At 36.7% G+C, this 17,955-nt stretch overlaps 1 protein-coding gene across 1 annotated transcript; it reads right to left on the reverse strand.

Moving 5' to 3' along the window:
• Positions 1-1,902: 1,902 nt before the first annotated feature.
• On the reverse strand, positions 1,903-16,118 carry LOC309393516 (uncharacterized protein C10orf143). The gene is given in 5 exon segments (XM_081955827.1): positions 1,903-3,082; positions 3,085-3,100; positions 4,687-4,752; positions 4,867-5,031; positions 15,724-16,118. Coding segments are annotated over 5 exon segments (399 nt in total). The 5' UTR covers positions 15,790-16,118; the 3' UTR covers positions 1,903-2,996.
• Between the last annotated feature and the right edge of the window lie 1,837 nt (positions 16,119-17,955).

Consider the following 17,955-nt stretch of genomic DNA (forward strand, 5'->3'; position numbering starts at 1 on the left):
AGCTGGCAGGGAAGAATAGGCAGAGCGAATGTTGCAATGGGTCTGGTCATTCGTGTGAATGACTGCTGTGGTGCTGCAACATTTGTAACTTCAGCGCTGTGTCATATGTACTGGGGGTGGGGGGAGGTTTAATGTTGTAACTTTGAATGTTGCTAAGTGAACTGTCGTAACTTGAGGATTACCTGTAGTTTATTAGCATTCTTAAAAACAATCTGTTGTTTTCCAGGATGTAATTAAGAGACTTCAAAACTCCATGTATTTTGCTTATGCTCATGCTCATATGCCATATTGAAATTAAATTTGGAGTGCTTGAATTCTATGTTTTATATTCTATGTAACCAAATGGACAAGAAGTCCTGGCATTCATTCTCCAAATGAATCAAGGAGACTGTGATGAGGATCCTATGAAGAAAGTTGGAAATTCTTAAAATCAGGTAGAGATGTTTTCTGTCAACCTCAAGGATCTTGACTTTGGATAGCAGCTAAAATGCATCTATACCTAATTCATTATTTCCAAATATGCCACTTTAGCACTAATACTGGTCTTTGAATTAGGTAAAATTAAAGCTCAATCCCCTTCCCCAAATATGGATGTTGGTTTGTTATTTGTGTTGATGTTTATGTTTTACAGCTAGTCTGCAACTTAGGCTCACAATTGAGTTGAAAATTTCTGTTGCTAAGCAAGAGAGTTGTTAAATTTTGCCCCATTTTATAACCTTTCTTGCCACATTCATTAAGTGAATTACTGCAGCTCTTAAGTTAGCAATACGGTTCTTAAGTGATTCTGGCTTCCCCATTGAATTTGCTTGTCAAAAGGTTGCAGCAGGTGATCACATGACCACAGAACACTGCAACCACCACAAATAGATACAGGTACCAGTTGCCAAGTATTCAAATTTTGATCATGTGAGCACGGGAATGCTGCAATGGTCGTAAGAGTGAAAAACAGGCATCAGTGACTTTTTTCAGTGCCATTGTAATTTCAGTTACTAAATGAATGGTTATAAGTGGAGGACGACCTGCATGTGTTTAAAACCTGTTTCTACAGAGCAAAATCAACCATGGGTTATACTAAAAAGTATACCATAAAACATACATAATTTGGTAAAAGTATAGGAAATCTTCCAATATACATACAAACAACAACTTCAGATTTGTGAATTGTACTTCTACATTTATTTTCCAGTAAGTGGTGGGAGACATAAAGGAAGACAGATTTACCTGTCATCCTCTTTGCTACCTATGTTTCATAGTCTATATGGAGCTAATGTTGGAATAAGAAAATGTATAATTCAATGAATGATTCATGTAAGCTTCAGCCCTAAAGTTAAAGGCAATGATTGTATGGATGGAATCTACAAAATGCTAGATTCTCACACTACAGCCAATGTTGCCAATATCAGATGGGCCTGATGAGATGGGATGCACCTTGCCAAAATCCTGTGAGATTTAAGGAAGTCTCTCCTAACACACCTAATGTACAGTATTTATTGTCCAATGTAGTTACGACTCTGGACAACTTATAGAATATGTATTAAAATACCATAATAATATCTAAACAATAAACAAATACTGTATGGTAAAACTAAATCAGCAGCTTTGGAATCAATCATCCCAAATGAAAAAGAGGCTTTATAACTTCCTGGAAGGTTGTAAGAGTGAAGGCCATCCTCACCTTTGAAGGTAAAGTGTTACACAGAGAATACGAACCCTGACACTTAGTTCACTGAGACCCTTTCACTGAGTGTCCATCAGAATGCATTCTTTGGTGCCTTCAAGCTGCTGATTTGGAAACGGCTTTGTTGATAGCATTCTGAAGGAATAAATGAAATATCTCAGTCTCTGGATTGCAAAGGCATAACTCTTTTGTGGTAGAACAGAAGTGAATTGTACTCCGTCTCCTTAATTATATTCTTAATATTTTATTCATAACTATATTACAATCATGAGCAAAAAGTATTTGATTGAACTGCAAAGTCAGAAGGAACAATAAACCATTGGTAGTTTAATTCACCAGGTTTCCGCTGCTAAATATTTCAGCTAAAATACATAGAATCCTATAGCAGAACTTTTATTTAAATTCAGATATTATATTACAGTGCTGGCATTATTTATACATTTTTGTTAATTTGCTTAGCATAAAATATATTATTTTAAAAAGGTCCTAATGTTTTCATATAAAGTGCTTCCATAAACTTGGTTATTAAAAGCAGATCTATGTCTTCTTGCTGTAATGCTGGATTAAAAATAAATCCATGAAAATGTACTAGATGCATACTTTTAAAAAAATATTTTAAAAGTAATTGATTTAATCTTGCATTTTAAAATAATTTGAACAACCTCAAGGGCATTTTATGACATAGTCAGCAATAATGCAGATTAAAATAAGGTTTACTTGCAGCAACCAAAGAACTGCAAGCAATTCATTTGACTCATTTTTTATTTCATGTAAAAAAGAACTGGTTCTTATCTTAAACTTTTGTTTTTCGTCACTCAGATAGATTCATTCAGCCAAGAAGAATCTCTCCCAATTTATTGCTCTCCAGGTGAGTTAATTCTAAAGTTCCCCAGTCTCCCTTTCATAGAATTTGTGGGATTGTATTAGAAAGTAGTTTTACTAAATGGTGGAAATGCATGGAATATTGCTAATCGGCAAAATTGAATTCCTTTGATATTATTTTAAGATTTGGAGAACAGATCTCTATTTGAAACAGATGTTTACTGCTGACCATTTCTGTCAGTGTGTGCTTAGAAATAACACACATTTTGGGTGTTCAATGCAAGATGTACCAGTGAAAATAATGCAATTAAGAACTTTAGTAGTACACAATATGTATGTATTAGAAGTGGAGAAGGTTTTTCCCCTAAACAATAGATAATATAGAATATTAAAATACAAAACAAACTGGGATTCTACTGAAAATACTTTTTTAAAACGTTACTTATTTACTTCTTTTTGACACCTATAAGAATTTTTAAGAGAAGTAGAGAACATATTAATAGCTCAAGCTTATCATACATAAGTTTGATAAGCTTGAGCTTATCATGTGTACCAATGTCCTTTGATCTTCTATAAACCCATCATGTGACCAAAGTGTCCCTGTAATGGAAAAACAAATTGTATTAATTGAAAGCAAGGTTTGTTATTCATATAAAGTTTTCTAGCACAATAAAGATGCAGAAGAAATGTACTGCAGTAAGATTTGAAGTTTTGTCAAAGTTGGAAGGTATAAATACTATGCTAAAAAAATCTTGTTGCTGACAGCCAGATGCTAATAAAACTAGACATGTTCATTCAAATAAAGGCTGAACTGACATCCAGCATGAATTGCTGAATCAACCAACCTGGTTGGATTAATTTATCACATTGATATACAAAGCAAGTTTACAGCCTGCAACTAACAGTTGGTTCCATATAAATCACTATTAAAACCAAAGAGGTCATATTAAATCTTAGCACAATGTGGGAACTCCAATGCAATTTCCAAAAAATAGTATGTTTTCTGAATTGAATCTGCAGTATGTTTTTCTTTATTTCAAAGAACATAATAATGGCTTTGATAAATGCACAATGTCCAGCTTTCTTTCAAAGAAGGGTCAGGGAGACAAAATGAGAATACAACTAAAGTAGCTAAACCCTGTTTTCGATGCTGGTAGCTCTCTCAGCTACTATCTACGAAAACATGTTCCATGAAATTATATAATCCTTCTTTAAAGCTACAGTATTTACGCAAATAGATACCACTTCAGCTTCTTAATGTTTCATAAGTTTATGACTAATAAACATTAGAAACACAATGCAGCCAACCTATCCTAAGATAAAAGATGTATAAACTTTTAATTAAAAAGCAGTGCCTTGTTTTTCAAATCACTGTGGATTGTATGAAGGAGAACCTACTTCAAATATTATATAGAAACAAAATAAAACATTTACTAATACTTAATTTTCCCCTTTTTGTCGAATTTGTTAAATAACTGTTTTCGCTGTTTTCATAGTATTGGAATATGAAAGGAGATTTCAACTCTGTTAGTGTAGCTTCATGAAAACAAGTTAAAAATCATACCCTTATTTACTTTGTTTTAATTGTTTATTTCCTTATCTTTGCTCTGACCAATTGTATTCAGTCTTAATTTTTTTAAAAAAAAAATGCATAACTGGGAATGGGACTAAGCACCTCACTAAAATATTTGGAAATTTGCACTAAGAATTTTGGCTTGGAGGAATATCATCTTCCTTAGGTTGAAAGCAACTTTGCTTAATCTCAGAATTCTAGTTGAATTAAGTTATGTCTTAGATTGAACATATCGAAAAATAATGGGCAATTCTCCTCTCTCCAGTGTTATAGAAATACTTCTAAAATCTCTTTGTAAATCTCAAATGTTTCCAAACAGGAATAGAGTAATACATGCCTTAACTTGCATTGAGATTAATTTAGGTGACTGAATTCTGCTGTGTGTTTGAAAAACGAGCCTGCATTCCCTATATTTTCAATCTAATACAGGAAACATATTAGTTTGCACTCTGCTAGCATACCAAGAAAAAGCTAAATCAATCGGCTGCCTTTATTTACATGCTTTATCCCTGAGAAATGTAATTGCTGTTTTTTTATTAACCTTATGTTTTATGGTTCTAATATTTAAGAACAAGCCTATCTTATGTCACAGTAAGAGAGTTAATATACTTACAGATTCGCCAGCAATACATCTTGGACACGGCTGGGCAGTAGCTTTGGCTTCATTATCCGTAAATATCTGATTAATAAGCACATATATACAGAATTCTCAAAACAACATAAAATCACTATTTGACCTCTTTGTTATAAAACAGTGTACCTAATAGCATAGATCCCAGTTTATAAAACATACCATATAACTTTGTTTCTCCTTCATAATCTGAGGACTGAACAATTCAGTGAGATCACTCTCCTTCAAATTCCACTTCACAGCCCAGTAATCCGTAAAACAGTTGTTTAATGGATGGCAGGGATTGATTGCCTGTTGAACAGTCTCCAAATTTTTGCACACTCGTTTCTGTGAAAAGAAAAATAAATTAAGTCTAAGGGCTTTTCCCATATGCTTGTTATACATGCATCTTGGCCAAAGAGGCTTGTTCTTGAGAATTCACGATTATATCTCTCTTTCAACCACAAGTTATTGCATGACCATGAGCAATTGATGGTCATTGTTCTTACTTGAGAAATGACACATCTCACTATTATAAGAAGACTGCAAAATATTTCTATATTAAGATACAAAAAAATAGACATCATATTGTCAGGCATGAAAGATCACATTAATTTTCAGTTAAACTGATTTATTGCTCATATCTATGCACAAGAATCTAGTCAACTAGCAGCACTATTTTGAAGCTGGATAAGGGTTAAGAGTATTTAAGAGGAGTTGTACTTGACTGCTTGTGGGACTGTAGAGCCTCTAAGCTAATTCCTCTTTTGACTCAGCCCCCTCCCCCAGATTCTGCCATGCCTTCTTTTACACATATTTACCTAACAAGGAAGCAAGATTTTTCTCTAAACAATTACCTATGATTTTGAAGAAGGGTAAGAGTAAGATCATAAGATTAAAAGGTGCTGTGAAAATGAGACGTATAGATGGCCAAAATTTAGAAGTGTTCGTAGATAAACAGTTGCCAGTCTAGGGCTTCTTACCCAGAATTCCAACCCTTTTGGTAATATCCAACAACATTTCCCTTTTCTTCTGTGTGAATATCTCCACCCTTCTTAACGTAGTTTTGTTCCCCTCTCCTTCTTTCTCTATCCTTCCCTTCTTCATTCTGAGCCTATTAGAATGTATATATGTAAACTTGTGCAATTTTGAGTTTGGGAGTGATGCTGTGGTAGGGCTAAAAAATAAAACAAAAAAAATATTTCCAGTGGTAAACACATGTCCCTGAACAATGAGATAAACATTATGGTTGAATTGGTGATTAGATATTGGATTTGACGACTGAAATCTCTCCCGAGAAAGGAGAGATTGAGATCACCCATACATACTTTGCACACTTGCCATTTGTGAATAGATGGCAGGAACTGACATTCCTGTGGTTGATTGTGTGTCCAAAAGCTGGGAGTTGAGGGATTTGATCAAGTTCAGAAGTATAATGTAGCCTGTAAGGATTTTACCTTGAATGGATCCTCATTTCTTAATAACCATTGGAAAATATTTTTATTGTTTTTTAAAATATTGAAATATTGGAACAGAAGGTTTTACAGTATTTACTGGGCGAATCACCTTCAATTCATAATGAAAGGATTTGTAATTTACGAATTCAAAGGCTTAGGGGAAAAATATTTTTGGAGTGAAAAGGAGTGATTAGAATGTTGATCTTGGAAAGTTTTAAATTGCCTAAAGATCCAGACAGATGTGAAATAAGATTTAAAACTAATTATTTTACTACTTCCTTTAGGAATACTGTTTTTAAACTGTAAAAATAAAAACATAAGATGGGTCTTGATGTTTTGGACACTAGAGGGAACGAGAAAGAACTAAGGATTGCATTTAAAGGAAAAACAGATTACTTGCCAATAATACAACACAAGATGTTAACATTAGATGTATTTAAGGACATATGAGAATAATAGAAATAATTTTAAAAATATTTATTATAGATAAATGGATTGTAAATGTTGTGGAAGAGAAATCAGTTTTATTTCATAAGACTGAAAGTAGTTTAAATGTGGATTTTGAATTGAGAAGTTATAAGAATGATATGATATGCAAGGAGATGATAAACTAAATATAAAGTAAACATGGATAAGGCCTCCACAATTAAAAGGGACATATTAATAATAAACCATGAGGGATATCCTATAATGGATGTATAAAAGAGACCTGTTAAAAATTAAAATTTCTGCAACAAGAACAAAAATGAAAAGAAATTAAACTCTAAGAAAAATATCAGTTAAAATTTTCAAGGATTTCTTTTTGGAAAAGAAAGACAGAAAGACAGAAAGAAAGAAAGAGGAAAAGAAAAGAAGAAGGAATGAAAGAAGGAAGTTATTTGTGGGGAATAAAGACTAAAATTTCAAGGAATGACAGGAAGGAATATAAAGTTGGTTTATTTGATCAAGGGTAAAGTAGATGGGTTGCCATCTCTTATAACCACTCTTGGCTGATCAGGATTGAACAAAAAGGTTTTAAGGGTCTGTTCTCAGATAAGAGATATTAAAATATGTTGTATTTTAAATCTATTTGAATAACAATCCAGTTATTTTTTCTGATAAACTCTGATGGATTTTGATTATGATTAAATGGTGAGGTTTTGGTGATTTCTTTGCAGGTAAGGAATGAGATGTAGAAAGAAAAGCAAGGATGAAAAAGTTGGTTTTTTATTAAGTTTAAAGTAATATTTTGTTATTTCTGTAACCCTTAATGGACTTTTGCTGATTAAAACTGAATGTTGAGTTTCTAAAGTTGTTTATAAATAAGGAGATGTGAAATGAAGAGATACTTTTTTGTTATTAAAGAGAATGTGATAAGTTGTTTTAAAAACACTATATTTGTAACAAGCGGAAAGTTACTTCTTCGTTTCTTCTCTTTTTTCTATTCTCTGTTATACTTTTCTTTTTCTCTTAGCTTTTATCTATATAAGTGTAATTAATTAAATTAATATAAAAGAGTGATAAGTGTATGATTTGTTTTATAAACGCTTCCTTCATATATGCAGTTAATTTTAGTCAGTAGATATTAATTCAATACATGGACAGATTTCTAATCTTGCTTATTTTTAGACTGTAATTATCTCAAGTTATATTTTCCCACACATATATGTATATACACATATACAAATAATAAAACATACATCTGTCTGAGTGATATTCAGAAAGATTTCATGTATAGCTTCCAGTCTTAAGGCTGGCAAGATAGAGAAATTGGGATTTGCAGAACATTATTGTTTGATTGTTGTCACCTTTCTTTTTGTTTATTGAAGGAATTATCTAAGCTTCGGAGGTATTTTCTTTTTGGATAACTATGTTGCAGGTAGCAGGTATTTGGAGAGGAATAGAAAGATAAACATTACATTGTATAATGGATTTTAGTATCAAAATGATATATTCTAATTTCTGCAGTTTTTTTTTAAATAACAGGATGGAGACAGAGGATGCAGTAGGAACACATTGGCATGAATCACGAAATCCATGAAGTTCCATCCACAGTAACATCTGAATTGAACCTATATAATAAATAGTTTTGAGTAGAATGCAAGAGAAAAAAGTTCTCTCTCTTCCTCTCTACTTTCATCGAGTCTTCCTGTATCTTCTGAAAATGGCTTCATGGTTCCTGTCTCAGGCTGACTGGACAGTGGAACAGAAATACTTTACTTTCCAAAGGATATACCTTTATAGAATCAAGTTAAAAAAAATCTGAATATAAACAAAAATGAAATGAAATAGAATCCTGTTAGGTTAAAACAAAGTGGATGAGCACAAGAATATCCAAGGGGAAAAGGCTGAAGCATGAATTACTGTTGAAAATGAATCAGCATACATCTAGAGGAAGTGAATCAGAAACAAAATATGTATTATAGTAAGAGTGTACAAAATGTAATAATAAAAATCTGAGAAGACCCTCTGAAGACAGGCTGCTTTCCATTGGGAAAACATCCATCTCCTTTGTTCCTGGAGAATTTGTCCTTTATTAAAAGCTATAGCAGGCAAGTACAAGCAGCATAACTAGCAAGATGCATGAAAGGATAGATAAAAGAGAAAACTGATTTACTGCTATGCATTAGAAGAAATTTTCTCTTATCAAAAATAAAACCAGGCTATTGCTTTGGGTCTAAAGCACTTATGATCAGAGACAGGAATTTAGCATACAGAGTAGCTGGTTATGAATGCTACACTAATGCAAGCAGAACCTGTAGAGGTTTCTAGAGAGACTCCCAAATTATTCTGATATTTGAAGGCATCAGAAACATCTAGAGGAACTGAAAAAACAGACCTGTGTAGAATTCTGATTGTGGAGACGGCATTAATAACTCATACCTAGCATGTCCGTGGCAAGGCCCAATGGGTCAGAGAGCTATGGAGACCTTCACATTGAATTTCATAAAAAATGATGCATAAATGTGGCAACCTCATTCTTCTGCAGTTAGAAAGTCCAAATATAGTAGGAAGGATTATGCTATCGAGCAAAGTTTACGTTAAAGTGATTATAATAGCATCTAATATGATTATTAATGGTATGTGTGCTTTGTGTGTGCGCATCCAGACACATACTGTACACATTCTGAAAAGGAAATGAATTTTTGCTTTATTTTATGTAATCAGTAGATGAATAAAACTTGGAAATTACATGAGGATTCTTCATGAGGTTTCATGATACGTATACCATGGTCACAAGGAATAACCACTTATCATTTGGAGGTATATGCTTTAGGTAATATTAACTGCAGCTTTAAACAACAACATAAAGGCAAATTTAATATTATTATCCCTGTTGCCTGTAATATTCTGCTTACAGCCTCTCATGTTCTGTTCAATATGAACAAAACTTAGGATAATTATTGTAGTTTTCCTGCTGAGCAAGGTCACATTCTTTCCTTTGTGATTGTACTTGAACTTCTATCACCATCAGCTACAGCAAGCAAGTTCACTATTTTCAGATAATGAGTGCTATTATCCAACAATGAGTGGTCTTTTCACAGTCCTCCTATAGGAGAGTGTGCAATTCTCCTTTTCAATGCAGCACCTGCTGTTTTTCCATATACAATGCATGGAAGTATGACATAGCATTAAGTTTGAGGATGAAATATCCACCAAGGACAAAACAAAGGCAAAAAAAAAAAAAAAGATGGGTGTAGCAATAATGAATATTGCTGGAGCGAGTTAATACTTTCACTAAATAAAACAATTTTCTGTAAACTCCCAATTTCTCATTCTGGGTTGCTTTATCCATTATACTGTAGGAATTTGTGACAACTTGCACAATTGAGTTACCGTAAGTCTAAGGAGACATAATGCGGTACTTGACTTACAACCATTTGTTTGGTGGCTGTCTGAGGTTGCAACAACACTAAAAAAAAGGGAATTATGACTGGTTCTCACTCTTATAATAGTTGCAGCATCTCCTTGGTCACATGATCAAAATTCAAGCACTTGGCAACTGGCATGTATTTACAACAGTTGTGTTGTCCCAGGGATCCCAGGGATCACTGTTTATAACCTTCCCAACTGGCTTCTGACAAGCAGAGTCAATGGAAGAAGCCAGATTCACTTAACAACTGCATGATTCATTTAACAGTTGCAGTGATTTGTTTAGCAAAAAAAAGGGGGGGGCATAGCTCATTTAACAACTGTCTTGCTTAGCAAAGGAAATTTTGGGTTGAATTGTGGTCGCAAGTCTAAGACCACCTGTAGAGGAAATACAACTATGGTTCAGAAAAATAGCAGTAGTTTTACCCACATATTTTGCCTTAATTGGGATGTGTAGCATGGTTTTTTCTAATGAGTCAGCCCTATAACACATGCTGGAGCCTGTATTATAGATTTCGCACAAAAATGCATTAATAAAATTAATGCTCTACGATTAATCTTAATCTCATATAAAACATAGTTTTATAGTAACTGCTGGAAAAAATAAACACTAAAAGATTATCTGGTATTGATACTCTTCTTAGTTAAATTTCAGCTCTGCAAGTGCACTGAGATTCAATAACAGGTAGCTTAGAATATCTCTGTCATGTATCCTTTAAACTCCAGGAAATGTTCTGTATTGCTGCATACAAGGAAGCATATGCTAAAGTTCAATACTCAGTTATTGATAACTGCTGACATACTCTCTCTGTTCGTATGTTATTTGTGGAAACCTTGAAAAAACAACCCTATTTTCTTTGACCTTAGCGTGGTATCTTTGGCAATACGGTTTGAATCAAGAGAAGGCTGGGCTAGGTAACTTATGCTTGTCGACTGGTATGGCTCCATGTTCATTTGGCTGGGAGCACTTCCTTAGCTAAGTATATCAGTGGGATAAGAATTAAAGGAGACGCCAATTACCATCTCTGATCTCAAAAGCTGCAGATAAGACCAATCACCCCTTAAGGGTGATATTAAAACTCACTCTACTGAATATAAAGCATTAAAGTAGATGGCCTTTAGACAGACAAGGAAAATGAGGATGGCATTAGCTTGTATTATTCTGATCAACTGCGCCAACAAATCCAATCCTCCGTAGAAATGCTATTAGTGTCAGCCCTCTTCCCCCCTCCCCCCACCAAAAAAAAAGGGAGAGGAGGGAAAAGGCTTTGTGTAAAGTCCCTGAAGGAAAAGAAGCAACTAATGTCATTAATGTGTTAACAGCCTCTGGTCACTTAACAGAGTAGTTTTAATAGGCTCTAGAGGGGAAACATGTCCAGCCCTTTTCAGCCAAAGGGTAGGTTAGAGCTGTGTGTGGGTTTTGAAGATAGTGGGTTAAGTTCCTGGGGGATTTGCCTGCCTTGTTATATATTTGCAAATGTACTTTTAATAAAGCAAATGATGGCTAACTACAATTAAGTACCAAAGGTGGCTCTTTTAACAAGCACATGCCATTGCACTGATAGGTTTAATTACATTATAAAGCTCACTGGAAAACACTTCAGGAAAAAGATATAGGGGCATCATCGTTCGCAATATTAGCATATAACAAGTCACTAGTGATTTCACATTCCTGTCATAACTTTGCTCCAGCATTTGAATTCTGAATTACATTTCAAGTCTCTTAAAAATATATTTTTCCCGTAACCGTAACCCTCCCCCCCAATTACAAATCTCTTTACGAGAGCTTTTTTTCCCCTCCTATAATAAAAGTATTATGAAATCGCCAAAGATCTGGGCCCAGCACTGTTTAATTATTAACACTAGAGGGCTAAAAGAAAAGGTAATATCGAACAATTGAATTCTTAGAAATAGGAAGTCAAGTTTTATTTTAAAAATAAAATGATATTTTCTGGTAGATGTTTTGCTTACAAAAAAATAACCTCCATGATGGCCAACTGCTGTTGACTTTTAAGGGATGGCATTTAGGACAAACCTCATTGTACTGTAGGTTTCTCCTTAGCTTAGAAAAACACATTGGCATAAGACAGAATGCAATGAATATTATTACCAACGAGTGTAGTACTCCAGCACCTCAGGCTTCTAAATACTTTTATAGATTGTGCTGCCTGTCTCTTCCTCCTGTAATAGTGTGTAGGCATGACCTTGGGAGATTGAAGGAAGATCCACAGACAAGGGTACAATCTGGTAAAAGGCGGTTCAGTCCGCAGATAGGCGATAAGCATGAGAAGCGTTTATGAAGGGACTTTGCCTAGTTTCTTGGGACTAAAAACAGGAGGGGGGAAATACTTTCAGTCTTGTAGAATTGATGGCAGCTCTATCAGGGTCTCCAGATAAGAATAACAGAGTAACAGAGTTGGAATGGACTTTGTAGATCTTATAGTCTGCTCAAGCAGAAAACCATATACCACTTCAGACAAATGGCTGCCCCGTCGCTTCTTAAAAGTCTCCACTTGAGGCTGGACAGCCATTTGTCCAGTGTTGGAGCACCCACAACTTCTAGAAGCAAGCTGTTCCACTGATTAATTATTCTAACTATCAGGGAATTTCTCCTTAGTTTTAGGTTGCTCCCCTCCTTGATTAGTTTCCATCCATTGCTTATTATGCAGCCTTCAAGTACTTTGGAGAATAGCTTGACTCCCTCTTCTTTGTGGCAACCCCTGAGATATTGGAAGACTGCTATAATGTCACCCCTAGTCCTTCTTTTCATCTGACTAGACATACCCAGTTCCTGTTCATGTTTTAGAGTCCAGTCCCTGAATCATCTTTGCTGCTCTTCTCTGCACTCTTTCCAGAGTCTCAACATCTTTTTTAGATTGTGGCAACTAAAACTGGATGCAGCATTCCAAGTGTGGCCTTACCAAGGCATTCTGAAGTTTTACTAACACTTCATGTGATCTTGATTCTATCGTTCTGTTAATGCAGCCTAGGACTGCATTAGCACTGCTGGCTCATATTTAACTGATTGTCCACCAAGATCTTTTCACAGCTACTAGTATAGAGCAGAACGCTGCCAGACTGAAAGTAATTCTCCCTTTCTGTCTTTTTAGTATACAGAAATCCAGGGAGGGTCCTTCTGGAATGCTTCTCATGCGTCCCCCCATCTGTGTACAGGTACTCCTCAATTTATGACCACAATTGAACCCATCTCGTTTGCTAAGCGAGTCATTTGTTAAGTGAATTTTTGCCCCATTTCTTGCCACACTTATTAAATGAATCATTGCCATTCTTAAGTTAGCAATACAGTTGTTAAGGGAATCCTCATTGACTTTGCTTGCCAGAAGGTCACAAAAGGGGATCACATGCTCCCGGAACACTGTGAGCATCATAAATACAAGTCAGTTGCCAAGCATCTGGATTTTGATCACATGACAATGGGGATGCTGCAATAAGTGTGAAAAATGGTCATGAGTCACTTTTTTCAGTGCCGTAACTTCGGTCACTAAATGAACTGTTGTAAATTGAGGACTACTTGTACTGACCTGCCTCTTATCAGAATATTGCCTAACTTGTGGACCCTCCTGTTTCCCAAGGTTATTCCCACATACCATTATATTTCTCCACTATGCTGTTTGCAGGATAAGAGAGGAAGGTGATTTTATAGTTTAATGTTTCAAATTACAAACAAAAATCTTAGATGCCAGCTACCTGGATATTTTTCCAGCCCCAGGCAATATTTTTAAGTGCACACAATCTATCCTGCCTCTCCCCATCCTTTTAGCTTTCCACCTGATTCTAGTACTTCTGAACCAGCAAAGAGTTATGCCAGTAGCATCTGTGGTGTAAATTTATAACTGAGTGATGGTTTCTGACATTTATGTATATACAAGCTGCTACATCTTTCTCCATTCTCCCTTCCATGACAGCTCATGAAATTTCCTTGTCAGAAGCTACTCTTTTCTTGCAAGAGTGGCACGGCCTGATGGATGAGAGGACCCTCCAGGAAAGGAAGGTGATGTAGAATCGTTTGAAGATTTTGAAGAAGCACTAAAAGTATCTGTCAGAGATACTTTAGATTTACAAATACTTGAACTGGTCCATGAGGCTAAAGTTTATGGCCCAGACCTAAGTTTTAAAATAATTGCTTTGGGATTCACAAGGGTCAGAAGAAAAAGCTTGGAGCAGAATTTAGAATATACTCTTACTGATCTTTGATTTGCAAACAGCTATTATTAGCTTTCATGATAAAAGTCTAAGAAATGCCTTTTTCAATTGCAATTTTTAGCTCTCTTTCACTCCCTCACTCCCCCCCCCTCTCTCTTTAGGAAAAATATGGAATATCGGGAAAATTTTCCCTAGGTAGTAATGTCCAGGTATGGTGGGCTACAATTCCCAATATTCTTTATCAGTTGGCTTGGGATTCTAGGAGCTGTACTCCAACGAATCTAGAAAGTATGAAGATCAAGTAGAGAAAGCTGTACTATATTAAAAGTTTTAATTAAAGTCTGCATTTGTCTATGTGGGGTAATTCTGCTTCCCCTGGCTAGCAATCACTACGATTTTGTCAGCCTGGATCTGGTAGCCTCACTCAAAATGCCAAACTGCACATAGACCTCATGCTGAGCAGCACTAGCTACAGCCAGGAAATTTAAGTAGCCCCAAATGATTTGCTTTCTTTTCAATCAACAAGAAACTCAAAGAAGCTGATCTGATCTCCTTCCAGCAAAATAATGTATTGTTATTTCCTGGTTTGCATTTGGCTATCAAAGGTCTCCATCTAAGCTCATCCTCTAGTGTCTGAGGCTCAAAATGGGGATCAGAAGACCTCTGAGGAAATTCATTGCCACATTCTGGTACATTTGGGGGTGCACATCTGGGCTCTCCTAACACCTGCTTCTCTCCTGTGAATCTAAAGGAAAATCTCAGGAACAAGGGAGACAAGAAAGCAACCACAACACATTTAGGGCACTGTGACCTCTAAACTCTTCTCAACTTCCCCTCTTCTCCTTAACCTCTTCAGAGGTCATTCACAATGGAAGGACAAGGTCATATTTAAAATAGAGGAAAAGAACCATGTTAAAATTACCCCAAGGAACATCAACTCGGCCGACAGGAGCCAGTTATGAAACAACAGAGAAGTGGGGATTGGGGGGGGGGGGGGAGAGAAAGGGCTGAAATATTCCAGCTGGTCAGATCTGCAAGCCAGAGACACTGTTTCTTTGGATTAAGACCAAGATGCATTACGACTTTAAAAAGAAGTGCATGATAAAGAGGAGGAGGAAGAAGAGAAGTTAACTTGCAAAGAACTTCTTGTCACCTTTCTGAAGTCCCACCGCAGCTACAGTAAAGGTTTGGATTAAGACGGAAGCGAACGCCTCCCTCACCCCACCCCATGAATTTTATTTTCTTCTTCCCATCATATTCCTTCCTCCCCGCGGTTTTTTTCTCTCCGTCTCCCGGTGGAAGCGACGGGCCTCCGGCCAAATTTCGGAGGGCAACCCTTCAACGTGCAGCCGGCTTGCTTTCAGCACCACCGTCCCTCCAGCGGCTTGCAAAAGATCAAAGGCAGTGAGGGCAAAGCGGCTGAAAGGAAGGGTCGTAGTAGCGTCGGCGGACTCGACAGCGCATGCTCAGCGCCACTGCCACCCGCTCTTTTCAGGCGGGCCAGCCGGCCGACCTGGCAGCGACCCTGGCTTGCGCAGTTCTAAAACGCCCAGCGGCTTGGACTTACGCGCTCGGGCTGAGGGGCGCAAAAGTCCTCCGGCCGGCCTCGCCGCCGCTCCTCCAGCAAGTTCATAGAGGCCCAGGCAGGCAGTCCAGCTCTGTCCGCGCTTAAGCTCGCTGGGCCGCTACTCGGGAGACTTCGCACCCGGCACTCCGCCCCCTCTTCTCGATAGCCAATCCTCTTAATTTAGCCGCGGAAGGCGAAGGCTCCGTTGCCCGCGCTGCTTTTGCTTAGAGCGGGTAGCTCGGGAGCTCTCCCGGGGGCAGTTCAGTTAACACCCAGAAGAAACGGGGCTGACGACGCAACTCCAGGGCAGAACTTGCCGCAACTAAATCGCCAGGGCCACCTTGCCTTGGTCAGTTCGCTGCGCCCAACTCGCAATGGCCAATTCATCACAAGACAACTCGCCATAGGACAAGTCAACCATTCAATTTAATTATTTAAAATAATTAAAACATTTTGTCATTCAGGTGTCATCTTGTGCCTCCTTTCTTTAATGATTCTATTCCACCATTTCTTCCATAGAGGTGTAACTTTTGTCTCACACCCAGGTTGTCTGGGATAAGTTGGCTGATGTGAGTCGGGCACTGAAAATTGGCTGTGGTGAATTGACCTTCTTGGCGTTTCAAGAAGCGAAGAGCCACACTCTGGATACCTCTGGAGCTGTCACCAATTATTAAGGAAAATTCTGGTTCATGCATCCCGCTGAAGTATGATTTGTATAACTGGCTTTTTGAATGCGCTACCCGTGGCTGGCTTCATATCATGCAAAACACAGTGGTATTCTATGTGTTGGTATCTGGTGTCTTTGGCTGGGGGTGAGTGGAAACTTTATTTTCTGCAGCCTGTGGCATACCAGAAGGCTTTGTCTATCCACAGTACAGATGGTTCTTGACTTACGAGCACAGCTGAGCCCAAAGTGTCTGTTGTTGAGCAAGACAGTTGTTAAGGGAGTTCTGCCCCATTTTATAACCTTTCTTCCCACAGTTGTTAAGTGAATCACTGCAGTTCTTAAGTTAGTAACACTGCAGTTCTTAAGTTAAGTGAATTTGGCTTCTCTATTGACTTTGCTCGTCAGAAGGTTGTAAAGATGATAACATAACTGGAGACATTGCAACTGTCACATATACCTGCCAGTTGCTAAGCGGCTGACTTTTGACTGTTTAGTGGTACCTGTTTCCTAAAAAATCATGTCTGAATTATTTCAGGAGTTCCTTGGATTCCAATAAATTAATGATAAAGCTGATGTGAAGATAGGCAGTTCTCTTCCCAAGCTTGGTCTATAGCTTAGGCATGTATAATATCATATTCAAAATGGAGAGGTAAATGCTAGTAGAGGTTCTAAGAGAGTTAGAGAACCTTATTGTGTCCTTTTTCTTAATCTGAATTTCACTTGGGTGACTAATGTGGCTATCAAAGTCAAAAATATTTTTTCTTCGTAATTCCTGTAGGAACTTTTAACTGTACAGCATGATAATACAACTCAGCAATTTTGAAATCTTAATACCAAGATGCTTTTTTCCACCATGTGGAAGCCATGAATGTTCATATATTAATTACAAGGGACAGAAAACCTTAACTATCAACTTTCTCTATACAGATAAGGGTTTTCCAGACAGCTTTAAACAAAAGAATGTTCTGGAAAATTTCCTCATGTAGACAAGTGTGATTCTATTTACAGTATACATTTCAATACTTAGAGCTTGTTCAAGAATTTCAGGTGCCTTATTTGATGTTTTAAAAAACCTAACCTATTTGATAATACTCTCACTATATATTCAGAGAACTAAGAACTTTATTTTATGCATGAGTAAAAATAATCTCTATTGGAATGTTGGAAACAGTATTGTACAATAAATTGCATACTATACAGATTTCAACTTGCCAAAAGTAAAGCATTTTCTGCAGAAAATGTTGACCCTTGAAACTTTTACAGCCCATACTTATTCTCTCCCTATTTCATTTTCATCTGATTATTTCATTTTCTTTCCATTTTACAACTCACCCCAGATGTGTCTCATACACATACTGAACTTAGAAGTCTAAAACAATGTAGCAAACTCTAATTTTCTCCTAAAGGTAGGAATGTTCTTAGGTACAGTGATACTTGTGGTCTTCTAATATGAAAAAAAATAGCCAAAGTACATAGCACATAGACTTATATACCATTCCATAGTGCTTCACAACACGCTCTGATCGTTTTACAATGTCAACATATTGTCCCCTTCTATCTGTGTC

The sequence above is a fragment of the Natrix helvetica genome (genome assembly GCF_964273705.1).
Source record: "Natrix helvetica genome assembly, chromosome: 5".
Classification (NCBI taxonomy): Eukaryota; Metazoa; Chordata; class Lepidosauria; order Squamata; family Natricidae; genus Natrix; species Natrix helvetica.